Source organism: Alosa sapidissima, chromosome 19, assembly GCF_018492685.1.
Source record: "Alosa sapidissima isolate fAloSap1 chromosome 19, fAloSap1.pri, whole genome shotgun sequence".
NCBI classification, from domain to species: Eukaryota; Metazoa; Chordata; class Actinopteri; order Clupeiformes; family Clupeidae; genus Alosa; species Alosa sapidissima.
In genome coordinates this window covers 29570739-29587281 of record NC_055975.1, presented here as the reverse complement: position 1 = coordinate 29587281, position 16543 = coordinate 29570739, and the positions used below count along the sequence as shown (strand labels likewise).

The following is a 16543-nucleotide window of genomic DNA, read 5'->3' as shown; positions in this document are numbered from 1 at the left end:
CAGGACATTGGACTGGAGCAACGCGAGCTGAACTGTCACGTGACTGTTTTCCCAAGATGGCGCCCGCTTGTATACGTGAACAGTTAATATTCGGTGAGCCGTCGTTGCTAGCTTGTGGGCTCCCCGGTTCTTGAGTAGTGGTCAAAGTTTTGGTTCTTGCCGATTTACTCATCTCGTCTTGACCTCAACTCAGTAAGCTATTTATCTTGTCGAGTACACCCAGTAGTTGTAGTTATATCTTATCATCTTATTTCTTATCAGTTATATAGGCCAAGTATACTTTTACATATACAAGGAATTTGTTCTCTGCATTTTACCAATCCGGGGGTTGTGTACAGCACACCCACACACACACACAGTGAACACCCATTCATGCACACACACTCAGAGCTGTGAGCACATACTAGGAGTACGCATACACACCCGGAGCAGTGGGCTGCCCCATAATCCGGCGCCCGGGGAGCAGTTGGGGGTTAGGTGCCTTGCCCGAGGGCACCTCATCCGTGGATGTGGATGTGGGAGAGCGCTGTTCAATCACTTATAAAATATAAAATAATACAGACATTTTTTGGAGCGTTCTAAAACACACCTTCACTCAGCCATGACCCGGAAGTCCCCAGCAGTGAGTGGTTGTTGACCTGTCAAACTCCCTTCAACACATGCACACCGCGCAGTGGGCTTTTAGGATATCGAGTTTAGTTTTGGTTACCTGTGCATTCAAGAGATGTCAAAAGGTCCATGTGCACTAGATACAGTAGATTGCTGTCATTAAAGCATTGCTAATGGAGCAGTGGACTTTTCTTTTTTGGTGTGACATAGCTTTGGCTATACAGTACACTTGACTGATACTGAGTTATAAACAAGATGGTTTGCAAACAATAACACATAGGTTAACATAAAGCCTACTTTAGAAGGTCAACTTACATTATAGGACTGTCATGCCATGGGGCCCTATCATGGCGATCTAAAACGCATGGTCCCTGACGAATAGTTTAAACCCAGATAGCAAAATCAGATTAGCAGATAGCGGACCGCTGGTGGCGTGTCACGTGTGGTCCGCTGTTGGACCACCATCTCTTAAAATTGAACTTGTCATGAATATTAAGAAAAGTTAATAAAATGATATATGGAGTATAACTGAACAAATAAAAAATATGCACACGAGACCGTATGGAACAGGTATTCCACTAACTAACTGCTTTAAAACCATGCACTCATCTATTATTTGAACTCAAGTGAAAGTGAAACTTGGTGCATGTTGTCGTGGGGGCAGCCGTGGCTTACTGACTAGTGCTTCAGACTTGGAACCGTATGGCAATCTGACAGTTCAGTTAAAGTCCAAGTTGGGGCGTCTGGTCAAAACTGCCCTGAAGATTGTAGGTCATCCAGACCAGGGCTACATGCAGGCACTCTATGAAAAGTCAGTCCTCAGGGAGGCACTGAAAATTGTAGAAGACCCCACACACATCCTGTACGAGGAGTTTGCCCTCCTACCCTCAGGTAGACGCTTTAGAGTACTAAACTGCAGATTAAATAAATACAAAAACTCCTTTATCCCAACTGCCATAAAGATGCTCAATGATAGGTAGCTGGCTACCTATATGTTATCCAGTGTGCAGTGCTTTTTTTGTAACTGTGGTGGTGTGGAGCTGTATGTGTAACTGTTGTTTTTTAATTGCCTATGTATGAGCTGTGTATGTGTGATGCAGTGATCGTGAAGCCCAAGACAAATTTCCCCTTGGGGACAATAAAAGTATACTTTACTTTACTTACTTAGAACCGGAGGGTTGCTGGTTCGAACCCCAACCAGTAGGCACGGCTGAAGTGCCCTTGATCCCAATCAGTGGTGCAATGCGTTTTAGTGTATGATAACGATTTTTAGATCAATCAGTGTACGATAGGAATAGGCTTTGTGTCGTGATGACAAAGTGCGCTGCACTTTTGACCATGAAATTAGGGCCCATGCACACACTGGACTGGTCTGGAACTGTTCCATTGTTCCATTGTGAACTGTTCCAATCAAATCGTTCCATTGAGAAGCAACTATGAGCAGTTCAGACCAATCAAATCGTTCCATTGAGAAGCAACTATGAGCAGTTCAGACCAATCAAATCGTTTGGGCAGATGGACAGATGAGCAACAGAGCCTTGTCTATCACATCACCTAAACACTCTTTAGTTGATTATCACATTCACCCAAGCACTCTTCAGTTGATTATCACATCACCCAAGCACTCTTCAGTTGATTATCACATCACCTAAGCACTCTTCAGTTGATTATCACAGCACTCTTTAGTTGATTATCACATCACCTAAGCATTCTTCATCTACTGTATCACATCACCTAAGCACTCTTCAGTCGATTATCACATCACCTAAGCACTCTTCATCTATCACATCACTTAAGCACTCTTCAGTTGATTATCACAGCACTCTTCAGTTGATTATCACATCACCTAGCACTCTTCAGTCGATTATCACAGACTCTTCAGTGGATTATCACATCACCTAAGCACTCTTCAGTCGATTATCACATCACCTAAGCACTCTTCAGTTGATTATCACATCACCAAGCACTCTTCATCTATCACATCACCTAAGCACTCTTCAGTTGATTATCACAGCACTCTTCAGTGGATTATCACATCACCTAGCACTCTTCAGTTGATTATCACAGCACTCTTCAGTGGATTATCACATCACCTAAGCACTCTTCAGTTTTCTTTTAATTTCTGATTTCTCAAAAAAAAATTGTCGACCAGAAGCTAGACATTTAGCTTTCGCTATCGCATCTGTTGTACAAGATATTGAAAGTGTAATAACTTAATCATAATAAAACGACTAGAAAATTATGTTAAGGCATTTGTGGAGAAGAAGGATGGTGTTATTCATACAGGATTCATGGTAAGCTATTGTGTTGCTTTGAATTGGTCTATTCAGTTGAGTACAGACACATTTCCCCCCCTGTATTGGTTGAAACACGCCCCATAATCACGTCCCAATGGAGCAGTATCAGACTCAAATTCTGACTAGAATTGAGTATGGCAATGTCAGGCTACAAACTGGTGCATATTATATCACAGATATTAACAGCTCTGGAAAATGTGACATTCCGTTTGATGAATTGTGTTTTCGCTTTTAGGATATGTCATCCAAATACATTCTGATCCAGCCAAGTGCAGGCTAAAAAGGCTGTGTTGTGGACTAAATGTGCCTTGCAGTTTGGTTGAGCATTGCTAAACTTTGAAACATTGTTGTTAGCTTACATTGATCTAATGTAGGCTACTACTGTAATCTTGAAATCTTGTGATGTTGCAGAGATGTGGTAAAATATCATAGCAACAAGGTGCAAGTCAAGTCAAGTTTATTTATAGAGCGCATTTCATACGCAGAGGTCATTCAATGTGCTTTACATAAACAAAACGCAAACAGTAATAGCAAATAAAAGCATAGAAGGGCAATAGTCAAAGAATAGTTTTAAAGGTAAAGATCATAGTAAAAAAGAAAACATAAAACGCACAAGGTAAAATCATTTAAAAATAAAGAATAAACAAAAAGACAAAATAAAACACACAAGACACAAAGACTTGATTAAAATGGTTCAGCGAGTATTATGTAATTTTTTTTAAGAATCTTTAGTGAGTTATGTGGTCTGTGAGATGGTCTGTGGGTCTGTGAGTTTCTTTTTAATTGGGTAAGTGGTCTAGCACCCAAAGACAAAAGGTGTCAGTGTTTTAAAAAGTAAAAAGTCAAAAAGTTTTAAAATAAACATAAACACATCATGACTCTGGGCACAGATGGGTTAAATACATTAACACATCATGACTCTGGGCTCAGGTGCGTCACTTAACATGTCTGGAAACAATTAATGATACGGTAATTACTACAAATGCCATCATAACTACTAAACACACCAATGACATGTCATCTCTCCCCATCCCTTCTTTCTCTATCTCCTCCTCTCTCTCCATCCCCTCTTTCTCTATCCCCTCTCTCTCCATCTCCTCCTCTCTCTCCATCCCCTCTTTCTCTATCTCCTCTCTCTCTGCTTCCGTCCACTCGGTCATTCTCTCCGTGTAGGACTCTCCCTTCATCCGGATCCTCACCAGCTGGTTGCAGCTCAGGGTCCTGTCCTTGAGCTGAGTGCACGGCTCAGTGGCTTTACAGCAGCGCAACCTAGAGGCAGTGAGAGGTCATTACAACAGCACAACCTAGAGGCAGTGAGAGGTCATTACAACAGCACAACCTAGAGGCAGTGAGAGGTCATTACAGCAGCGCAATCTAGAGGCAGTGAGAGGTCATTAGAGGCAGTGAGAGGTCATTACAGCAACGCAACCTAGAGGCAGTGAGAGGTCATTACAGCAGCGCAACCTAGAGGCAGTGAGAGGTCCAGAGCGGAACAAAGTCCTTTTAGGCTAGTACCTCCACTCGGCGGCCATATTGTAACGCTTTTTGGGCACTTATCAGGCATCTATTTCGGCAGAAATGCGTGTGCGCAAGGCTTCACGACACCAACCTTGCTCCAGCAGCGAGATCACAACACATGATTGGCACAATGTATTCACAAAACACCACATGATTGGCTCAATGTATTCACAACACACCACATGATTGGCTCAATGTATTCACATGTCGACTTTTTTGCTGCGGAAGGGGCGGGATATGTGTAGACAACTGCCATATTGGCGTTCCAAACTAACCGCATGCATTTCTTTTATGTCGATTTAGATCACAAAATATTATTAATGCTTTTCTTTTAGGTTAGCTTCTACTAAGTTATTATTGCTAGCGTGATCGTTCTGTTCCGGCCCCCTTATTTGCAAATCATCCTGTGTTTGTGTGAGGAGTGTTTGTGTTTGTAAAATAGTGTGTTTGATAGGTGTGTTTGTAATGTACAGTGTGTTTGTGTGAGGAGTGTTTGTGTTTGTAAAATAGTGTGTTTGATAGGTGTGTTTGTAATGTACAGTGTGTTTGTGTGAGGAGTGTTTGTGTTTGTAAAATAGTGTGTTTGTAATGTACAGTGTGTTTGTGTGAGGAGTGTTTGTGTTTGTAAAATAGTGTGTTTGATAGGTGTGTTTGTAATGTACAGTGTGTTTGTGTGAGGAGTGTTTGTGTTTGTAAAATAGTGTGTTTGATAGGTGTGTTTGTAATGTACAGTGTGTTTGTGTGAGGAGTGTTTGTGTTTGTAAAATAGTGTGTTTGTAATGTACAGTGTGTTTGTGTGAGGAGTGTTTGTGTTTGTAAAATAGTGTGTTTGATAGGTGTGTTTGTAATGTACAGTGTGTTTGTGTGAGGAGTGTTTGTGTTTGTAAAATAGTGTGTTTGATAGGTGTGTTTGTAATGTACAGTGTGTTTGTGTGAGGAGTGTTTGTGTTTGTAAAATAGTGTGTTTGATAGGTGTGTTTGTAATGTACAGTGTGTTTGTGTGAGGAGTGTTTGTGTTTGTAAAATAGTGTGTTTGATAGGTGTGTTTGTAATGTACAGTGTGTTTGTTTGAGGAGTGTTTGTGTTTGTAAAATAGTGTGTTTGATAGGTGTGTTTGTAATGTACAGTGTGTTTGTTTGAGGAGTGTTTGTGTTTGTAAAATAGTGTGTTTGAGAGGTGTGTTTGCTTTAGGTATGTCTGTGTTTGTAAAGTACAGTGTCTCTTGAAGGTGTTTGTGTTTGCAAATTACTTTGTATGTTTGAGGTATGTTTGTGTTTGCAAATTATTTTGTTTGTTTGAGGTGTGTGTAAAATACAGTGTGTTTGTAATGTACAGTGTGTTTATGCTAGGTGTGTTTGTGTTTGTAAAGTGCTGTGTGTTTATTTGAAGTTCGTTTGTGTTTGTTAGCCTCTACAGTAAATAAAGTAAAATCTGAATTATGAAGTCTTCAGTATACCTACCCTTTAAGTCTGATGTATTCTTCAGTATACCTATCCTTTAAGTCTGATGTATTTTTCAGTATACCTACCCTTTAAGTCTGATGTAGACTTCAGTATACCTACCCTTTAAGTCTGATGATGCGGCCTGGGTGCCTGTTTGCCTCCTGCAGGCAGCGGACTCCCTCCTTCAGCAGCAGGCAGTCCTCTGATTCCCAGCTCTCATTACAGACCACGGCGCTAAACCTACCACACACAGCTCTCATTACAGACCACGGCGTTAAACCTACCACACACAGCTCTCATTACAGACCACGGCGTTAAACCTACCACACACAGCTCTCATTACAGACCACGGCGTTAAACCTACCACACACAGCTCTCATTACAGACCACGGCGTTAAACCTACCACACACAGCCAGTCAGTTAGTCCCTCAGACAAGCTCAATGGAAGCAGCATACTTTAATTTCCCCTGGGGATCAATAAAGTATCTATCTATCTATCTATCTAGCAGAGATAACACTGCATTTAACAGCAGAGATAACACTACATTTAACAGAGATAACACTGCATTTAACAGCAGAGATAACACTACTACATTTAATCACATTGGATGCAAGATATGTTATTCATGTGTCTGCTGTGTGTATGTGTGTATTCATGTCTGATGTGTGTGTATTCATGTCTGCTGTGTGTGTGTTCATGTCTGCTGTGTGTACAGTGCAAACGGAAAGTTTTCAGACCCTTTCAAGTTTTCCACATTTTGTTTGTTTGTTTTGTTTTGTAAGTGTTCAACGGTGACTGGCAGCAGAGCGGGCTTAGACCTCCGGAAATCCACCACCAGCTCCTTGGTCTTGAGTTGGGCAGTGGGCAGTGTTGAGTTGTAGGTGGTTGAGTTTGCACCATTGCAAAGTCCTACACCAGGCTCCTTACTCCTCCTCCTGCCCGTCCCTGATACACCCCACAATTGCAGTATCGTCTGAAAACTTCTGTGTGTGGTATGACTCTGTGTTGTAGAAGTCAGACGTGTACAGGGTGAACAGGACTGGAGAGAGCACTGTTCCCTGTGGTGCTCCGGTGCTGCTGATCACAGTGTCAGAGAGGCAGTTCTTCAGTCTGACAAACTGTGGTCGCTCGGTCAGGTAGTCTGCAATCCAGGATACTAGGTGAGCATCCACACCCATCTGCAGGAGCTTGTCACCCAGTCTGAGGGGTCGGATGGTGTTAAGACCACTGGAGAAGACAAAGAACACGATTCTCACAGCACTTGTCCCCTTGTCCAGGTGAGAATGCGTCCTGTGTAGGAGATACTGTATGTGATGCCATCATCCACGCTTTTCCTGGTATGCAAACTGTAGTGTGTCTAGTGCATGGCATACCTGTGGTCTGAGTTTCCCCAAAAACAGTCGCTCCATGTTCTTCATCACGTGTAATGTTAGAGCGACTGGCCTGAAGTCATTGAGCTCACTTGGGTGTGGCTTCATGGGAGTATGGATGAGACATGATGTCTTCCACAGTGTTGGGACTCTTCCAACACGGAGACTCAGGTTAAAGATCTTCAGTTGCTCCCCCAGTTCAGCAGCACAGACACTGAGCAGTCTGTCAGGCTCGGCTGCCTTCCTGGGGCGGAGTTTCCTCAGCTGTCCTCTAACTTGATCTGCCGTGATGATGGGGGGAGGGAGGAGTGGAGGGGAGGTGCTTACAGGCGGTCTTAGTCCGTTTGTATTGCTCCAAAACAGAAGGCAAGTGCAGCTTTTACATACTCTAACTGATCTTTGGGGGGAAACGCTCCATGTTCCGATGCAACTGCTCCAAATGAGTATGAAAGCGCCCTAAGACAAATTGCCAAAAGTTCATTTTTTGAGGTCTTGACGCACTGTCTGCCTGCTGGCACACTGAGGTCAGATACAGTCTCCATACTGCTGAGGTCAGAGATGAGGTCACCATACTGCTGAGGTCAGATACGGTCTCCATACTGCTGAGGTCAGATACGGTCATCATACTGCTGAGGTCAGATAAGATCGCCATACTGCTGAGGTCAGATACAGTCTCCATACTGCTGAGGTCAGATAAGATCGCCATACTGCTGAGGTCAGAGATGAGGTCTCCATACTGCTGAGGTCAGATACAGTCTCCATACTGCTGAGGTCAGATAAGATCGCCATACTGCTAAGGTCAGAAATGGCTGCCATACTGCTGAGGTCAGATACGGTCTCCATATTGCTGAGGTCAGATACGGTACTGCTGAGGTCAGAAATGGCTGCCATACTGCTGAGGTCAGATACAGTCATCATACTGCTGAGGTCAGATAAGATCGCCACACTGCTGAGGTCAGAAATGGCTGCCATACTGCTGAGGTCAGATACAGTCTCCATACTGCTGAGGTCAGATAAGATCGCCACACTGCTGAGGTCAGAAATGGCTGCCATACTGCTGAGGTCAGATACAGTCTCCATACTGCTGAGGTCAGATAAGATCGCCATACTGCTGAGGTCAGAAATGGCTGCCATACTGCTGAGGTCAGATACGGTCTCCATATTGCTGAGGTCAGATACGGTACTGCTGAGGTCAGAAATGGCTGCCATACTGCTGAGGTCAGATACAGTCATCATACTGCTGAGGTCAGATTCGGTCATCATACTGCTGAGGTCAGAGATGAGGTCTTTCACTTTTCACATCCAAACATCAACACTGCACTCCCTTGTATCCTCAGAAATACACCTACCAAGTGTAAAGTCAGTCGGACAAACAAGTCGAGAGATATGCAAAGAACAGACAGACAGACAGGCAGACAGACAGACAGACGTTCCTTGCTTCATAGATAGACAGCAGATATACAGGCTTATTGCACTCACCACACTGCCTGCAAACGGGGGCAGGTGTTGATGAGGAAGAGGATCCGCTTGGCCCAGATCTCAGTCAGGAAGTTCGTCCCAACATACAACCTCATCAGATCAGGCAGAGAGGACAGATGCGCCATTAGAGCATCCACACACTCATCGTACTCTGGACTGCTGCAGTATATAACACACACACACACACACACACACACACACACACACACACACACACACAGTTATTTTCAGAGGGATATACACAAAGCCTAGTCAAGTACAGGCTGTTGAAATATTCAAGAGGGAAACTGAGAGAAAAGACTCACTTCTCTGCTAAGTGTCTCAGCGGATGGAACATGTGCAGGATTTCCCTCTGCATGGTGTCGGAGACCTCTGAGGAGAGAAACAGTCTGATCTCTAGTCCAGAGGTTTCGGATCCAGGGGATGAATCTCTATAGTGGGCAACACTCCACCTGAAACCCAGAAAGGAGAAAGAATTTAAGATCATTGTTTATTCAATTCAATCATTTAAATTGCTCACACAATGCACATTATCATTAGTTCTCAATCATAATGAGTAAATAAATTCTTCAACAGCAAAGTGCCACACCTGAAAAGGGTCCCATCTCTTCCGAGTCCGTAAGCTGAACACAGACTTTCAGCACTGTCAGTGGGCTTTGGTAGATTCATGCTGCCGAACATAATACACACACACACACACTCATATACACACACACCTTGGGTAGGCTGCCAAACACAGAGGCAGAGGTGTTTTTGGGAAGTGCATTATATTGTAACTTTATACAAAAGTGAAAGCGACACACTTTAACAAAATACTTTAACAAAATACTTCCCCACTCTTTTCACCATAAGAATGGATCTCCAGGTGAATGGCTCTGACTCAATCTTAAAGTAACACAATTTAGAAATGACACTTTTCATCAATTTTCAACATACTGGGTACCCATTTGGTGCTAAGAAGGTACTCTGAATCAAATAAGAAAGGGTCCTTCTCCGACCTTTGACTAAGACAAGGGGTTCCCTTCCAGAGACTCCATTCTGTGTATTTTAAGTCTGTGTAGTATCAGGATGAGTCTGAAGCAATTACTTTAAGGTAAAAAAACCCTCATGCTTTAACACATTCCATAGATACAGGGTTGTGGTTAGATGGCAAAGGGTTGTTGGACAGTAAAGGGTTGTGGATGGTAAAAGGTTGTTGTTGGGTTCTAAATGGTTGTTGTTGGGTTCTAAAGGGTTGTTGTTGGGTTCTAAATGGTTGTTGTTGGGTTCTAAAGGGTTGTTGGGCAGTAAAGGGTTGCTCTTACCATACACCGTCCAGACTGCAGCAGGTGTTGCACAAAGAGAGCATGCTATTGGCCCAGCCGATGGTCAGGCAGTCCATAACGATTTCAACAAACTTCAGGCCAGGCACAGAGGCCAGGACGGAGAACAGACCAGCCACATGCTCATCATGCCCTGTACTACACACACACACACACACACACACACACACACACACACACACACACACACGCACACACACACAGTTAAGGTGATGATATACACACACTGTTAAGGTGCTGATATATGGGGCAACTTTTTGAGCAATGTTGGTGGCAACCACATAACCAGTTCCATTTATTCTGATTTGGATGATCATGATGATTTGCCTCCAGCAAATAAATTATTGCCCAGTATCAATGGGAACATGTCAGTGTAGTAAAAAATATTTGTAAGAACATACTGTATACAAATGTGACTAACTTCATCAGTCTGTCTGCCTCATATTTGCATTAACTGATGATTGTGACTGGGGAAGACACGCCTCGACCATTTGCAAATCAAGTCTTTTGTCATGTACTACGGCCCAGCTTTTGTACTATGCCAGACTTCACTATAGGTGGTCGGCGCCAATTAAGCACGCATATGTCCGGGGCGTGTCTGAACTTTTCCACTGGAGCAGACAAAGAGCCTACTAACAGGATATAAGGCTGTGGCAGACAACAGTCGAGAGGTGACTTGGACAGAGGCGACTTTGTTCATGTTCCCCTCCGAGCCGGCTTGTAATAAACCTGGGAGCGTTTCCCTTTCTTAACACATCTCAGTTCGGTTTTGCTTCCACATCATTTTTAATTCTCACCACATTATAGGGAACCACAATGAAACGGGACATTGCCCAGCAACATTGCTCAAAAAGTTGCCACATGTATCATCAGCTTTAGGGGAATCAGTGATCGCTTCTCAGCCTCTCAACTTCTCAGTTTCCGAACTCAGTTTCCCTTGCCTGTTTACAGACTGTTGCCTTGGCGATTTGAAAACTACTGGATTACAAGTTGGTCATCTAACTTTTAGTCTGCATCAATCTCTCTCGCGTCGCCATCTCTCGTCAGCGTTTAATCCGTGCCTATATTATGGAACACTGACCATGCTAACCAATTGATCTGTGGACTACCAACGAGCGTGTACGGGACATGGACACCTTGCCTCGACACAGATTTACAGTGAACTGACCTGGTCATCCGGACAGTCCTCTCTGTAGTAGGCCTAGTCTTGTTGAGGTTTCTCCTGTTGTAGTTAGCAGCCACGCTAACAAGCAAGCTAGGGCGTTCCCAGCCGGACGCTCCTTTGCCATGATTCTCATTAAATACTCTGCAGCTAAACTTCGGACTCTGACCTCTCCGAACTGCCTGGAGGTCATTACATCTCTCTGCTTACTACGTCGCCCCCACTACATGCACAGGGCTGCCCGCCATAAGTTTGTTTACATGGACAGTACACCAGCTGTTCCCGCAGTTAGGTGCCATGCTTCACTGCGGCAACGTCATCAAAACAAACCACGCCCACATACCGTCAACGTGCGACCCCTGCTCTGTGTAAAAACAGCACTGTGACCCCTGTTGCTGCACTCAACAGGTAGAGCTTAGATCGGGCCCAAAAAATCAAGCCCGACCCTACCTGAGCCCGTGCACATTGTGCCCAAGCCCGACCCGGCCCGACACATTAACTGTAATTGATTAATAAGAGCCCGATTAATTAATAAGAGCCCGAGCCTGATTTAAACCCGACATTTTTTAAATACGTGGGCCATTATAACTGACGTTCTCAACTACAATTCCGAGCTGTTTGAGCTACAGAAATCCGTTTAGAATTATATTAATGAATAATGCAACGGAGGATGAAGAATGTTGGCTAAACTATGTTTGTTTATTCAGAATGGAATGGATTGCAAATGTATCCGAATGAAGAAACGTAAGCCACTTACAACGTAAAATTATGTCCCTGCAGCAAAACTCAACGCATTTCTCTGTGAGGGCTTGCCTCGCTCTCAGGTGTATGCTTGAAGAAGTGACAAAAGAGGACATTGAAAGCTGGCTATCATTATTTCTGCCATGGCAAGCCTGCTTCATGTTCAACTTAAAGTCTTTTTGCTGTCATAGGTGAACATCGTGCGCACTTAATGCACGCAACAAAGCATACCTGACAAATGCATACCTCCGACTTTTCTCCAAACTTGCTCGAAGTTATTTCTCCTGTTTTCATTTTTTTTCTTTACATCTTCAAGCTTCACGTTGCACTTAAGCTGCACAATACAGCACAGCAGTGAGCTACACAATACAGCACAGCAGTGAGCTACACAATACAGCACAGCAGTGAGCTGCACGATACAGCACAGCAGGCCCGGTGTGATGCGTGCGAGTGGAGAAGCTGCGCATGACACGTGTTGCACAGATGACATTACAAATGACATTTTGTAACTCTGAGCCTAACTTGTATAACTTTGTATACACTTGTTACTTAGGCCTACTTTGATAAATATATAATATTAAGTCTGACTATGGCATAGCTTTAGCTCCCCACCCAAGTAGGCTAATGATTAAAAAAAAAAAGAAGCTTGATCAAGGACCCGGCCCGGCCCGCCCGAGGATAGTGGCTGGAAATATCGGCCCGGGTCGGGTCAAGTTCGGGCTCAGGCTCGGGCAGAGAATCTAAACTCTACAAGGGCTGAACATGCGCTCACTAAATAACAAATCCCTACTCATCTGACATCATTTTGGAAAAGGAAACTGGACTTTTTATGTCTGACGGAGACATGGCAGAGCCAGCAGGATTTTCTAACTCTCAACCATTCTACTCCCCCAGACTATGTATACATCCAAAAGCCTCGTAGCTTGGGCCGTGGTAGTGTGTTAGCTGTCATTCACAGATCTGATATACAGGTCAAAGAATTTCCAGTCAACCCCACCTCATTTGAGTGCCTCCACTTTGCACTGGCAGGCGCCGCACAGCTCCAGGGGGTACTTGTCTACCGGCCTCCTAAAAAAGTCTCCACCCACTTCCTGCCAGAGCTCTCTGGGTTGCTTGCCCCCATCTGCCCCATGTCCCCGTCAACCATTCTCCTGGGTGATTTTAACATCCATGTGGACTCTGATAGATACTCTGATACAACATGTGCATAGCCCAACCCATGCCAAAAGACACACCCTAGACCTTGTTTGCTCCAATGGAATAACACCCTTCCACCTCCAATGTGATGACCTGGCTAGATCGGACCACCTAGCCATTACATTTTCAGTTTCCCTACCGGAAAACCAAACGTGTGTGCACGCCTTTGCTGTCCTCCACCCTAGCGACCCACCTGGCCACCCCCTCTCCTAACACCTCAGTGGACGGTCTGGTTGAACATTACAACACTGCTCTCTCCCTCAGTTTGGACTCAGTTGCCCCTCCCATAACCCGATTGGTCTCCTTCTCTCGCCCCACTCCCTGGGTCACTCCTGAGCTTCGCCTCAGAAAGGCAGCTGGACGCTGGCTAGAGAGGTGCTACAAAAAGTCTGGCCTCACTGTACACCTTGAGGCTTTCAAAGACCACATCAGGGGCTATAAGGAGGCTCTCTTTAAGGCAAAGACACTCTGCTACTCCACGCTCATTAATAACCAACAAAATCACCCCAAAATGCTTTTCTCAACCATCAACCGACTCTTGCGCCCCCCTGACGCCCCCCAACCCCCTGATGCAGTGGGCCTGTGCTCCAGGTTCCTGGACTTCTTTGATAGCAAAGTGGAAGCCATCCACACGGAGCTGCAATGCCCTCCTCCACCCTCTTCTACTATCCACCAATGCCCTCCTGCCATCCACGAGCAGCTGCAATGCCCTCCTCCACCCTCTTCGGCTATCCACCATCCAGGTGCCGACACCCCCGATGCACACCAGTCGTGGCTCAACACCCCCACCCCTACTACCCACCCATCGGAGTGCTGTCTCTCTTCCTTCACCAAGCTGGACATCAACCAGGTGCATGCCTTGGTGTCCAAAGCAAAGGGCTCGTCCAGCAAGCTGGATCCAATGCCTATCACCCTGGTGAACAACTATCGATCGTCCGATCTCCAACCTTCCTTTCCTCAGTAAAATCCTGGAAAGAGCAGTGGCTGCCCAGCTCCAACACCACATGTCCCACCATGAGCTCTTTGAACCCCTCCAGTCTGCCTTCAGAACCCACCACAGTACCGAGACTGCCCTCAATAAAATCACCAATAACCTTCTAACTGCTGCCGACAAAGGCCTCATCTTCATGCTCATCCTCCTTGACCTCTCAGCTGCCTTTGACACAGTTTCCCACACCATCCTCCTCAACCGCCTCTCTGAGCTCAGTGGCCTCAGTGGCACAGCTCTTTCATGGTTTCAGTCCTATCTATCTAACCGCAAACAGTATGTCATCCTCAAGGACGCTAACTCCATCTTGGCCTCAGTTAACCATGGTGTCCCCCAGGGATCTGTGCTCGGCCCCCCCTTTTTCACCATATACATTCTCCCCTTGGGTCAAATTATACGTCACCACGGTCTCAGCTTCCATTGCTATGCTGATGACACCCAACTGTACATCAGCACCAAACCCTCAACTCAGCTTCCACCTGAACCACTTGTCAACTGTTTGCAGAACTTAAAAACTGGATGACCTCTAATCTTCTCAAACTGAATAACAGTAAAGCTGAGCTCATGGTGGTGGCTCCTAAGGCACTGCTCAGGAAGGTTGGGGATCTTCTCCTGGACGTGGATGGCTGTTCCATTGCCCCATCCCCTGAAGTCCGCAACCTGGGCGTCATCCTGAACCCTACCCTATCATTCCAATCCCACATTAAAAACATCACAAAATCTGCATTCTATCACTTGAAAAACATCTCAAGACTTCGACTCAGTAACCGAAGTCCTCATCCACTGCTTCATCTCCACCCGTCTGGACTACTGCAATGCCATACTCATAGGTCTTCCCTCCAAGGCCCTGGACAGGCTGCAATATGTACAGAACTCAGCTGCCAAGGTCTTAACAGGTACTAAGCCCTGGCAGCACATCACACCAACCCTCATGCAGCTCCATTGGTTACCAGTCAAGTTCCTCATCATTTACAAAATCCTGCTTCTCACCTACAAGTCACTCCATGCTCTGGTCCCTAAATACCTTTCTGACCTACTTCACCCCTACACCCCTCTGCGGTTCCTCCGTGCAAATGTATGGATGACTTCGGTCAAAAAGGAAAGAAATGGACAGATTCGAACAAAGTAGGCTCTGGGATTATTACTTCACGTCAAGTTAAAACTGAAGGTGCACAGTCGGTAAGCTCCAATATCCAAAGTGGATGATTATAACAGGGTTTTCACTATTTAACAATAACAATTTAACAGTCTCATGAATAAGGTAATGTCGGGAAATATGCCACCGTGTGACACTGTAATGGGGGAAAACATGAAACTGTATAAGCATATTACGGTAAGCACCAAATTTGATACTGTAATGTTAATTTGTAACGTTTTGTGTAACCTACATGTATTTAGAACTAGGCCTACTACCGACATCGAGAAATATGCTGTTTCACCTTGTAGTGGCGCTCGACCTTAATACAGCCCTCCGGAGCGCGCAGCTGGAAAGGTGCTTAAAGGGCTTATTCAGGATTTTGGATATAGGACCTAATTTCCTCATTTTCAACACGTTTCATCCAGTCCTTCTAGTTGCAGAGTTCGCAGGTGCTAGGCTAGCATAAGTCAACAGTATGTGTTAGCCTGCCACTAAAAACAGTCTTACTCCAAAGTACACCCGAGGCAAATAAATTATAATGCCAGACAATCGATGTAAATATCTGTGAGTACGAGTATGTGCCCAGTATTGGGCCGATGCCAGTATCGGTATCGAGCCATCGCTAATTTAAAGCATCTGATCGCACATGAAAGGGACCCAGAAAAATACTCACTTTTCCTTTAACAGGTGGAACCTTCGGAACACTTCATCCAAGGCGATGTCTGCGGTCTCAAGCTCAGCCCGGAGCAGAAGTCCAGAGTTTTCCGATTCTGGAGACAAATCTCTCCAGTGATTCACAGCCAGCCTGAACCCAAGAGAGACGCAATGTTGGAATGACGATGTTGCCATGACAGGCATGAATCGGTCAGTGGATTACACTGAAGGGTCAAAATAAAACTGGACTGGATTTCAGGGAAGTGTAGCTGCTTATTTAGCATTACAGAGACATGAGGATAAATCAATCAAGGACCATAAATTTAAGGACAGATTATACAGCAGGGTGTCGCCCAAACGAGACTTACCACATAGCGTAGGCACACACACACACACACACATGTCAGTCATATGACCTACTATGCTATATGACCTTTTGTGGTGAGGGTGACTTCACAACAGATGTATTTTCCACTCAATTTGGAGGATGTTGTGACATTTACATATTTAAGCAACAACATCAGCTTCATCCTTTTATTCAGTTTAATTCAATTTAACAGATTACAGCAGCCTCATTGCACAGGGTAGCCTACAACGAAATTGGTTATAAGTCCTAAGTCCTTA

The 16543-nt window shown here is 44.8% G+C and overlaps 1 protein-coding gene and 1 long non-coding RNA gene across 4 annotated transcripts in view; one reads left to right on the top strand and one right to left on the bottom strand.

The window, feature by feature from the left end:
- Positions 1-3511: 3511 nt before the first annotated feature.
- The window catches only part of LOC121693347, a 51144-nt gene continuing 38112 nt past the window's right edge, over positions 3512-16543 (bottom strand). The window contains 7 exon segments of the mRNA XM_042072711.1: positions 3512-4175; positions 5987-6106; positions 8718-8876; positions 9023-9169; positions 9307-9387; positions 10022-10177; positions 15939-16070. Of these exon segments, the coding sequence (XP_041928645.1) occupies positions 3842-4175; positions 5987-6106; positions 8718-8876; positions 9023-9169; positions 9307-9387; positions 10022-10177; positions 15939-16070 (1129 nt within the window). The 3' untranslated portion in view covers positions 3512-3841.
- LOC121693349 lies at positions 7758-8394 on the top strand. 3 transcript variants are annotated; one of them, XR_006025474.1, is made up of 4 exons: positions 7758-7818; positions 7927-8036; positions 8166-8273; positions 8328-8394. It is a non-coding gene; the product is annotated as an uncharacterized LOC121693349 (long non-coding RNA). The 3 variants fall into 3 exon arrangements; XR_006025473.1 differs by having other exon boundaries at positions 8166-8246; positions 8301-8381; XR_006025475.1 differs by lacking the exon at positions 7758-7818 and having other exon boundaries at positions 8019-8073; positions 8176-8246; positions 8301-8381.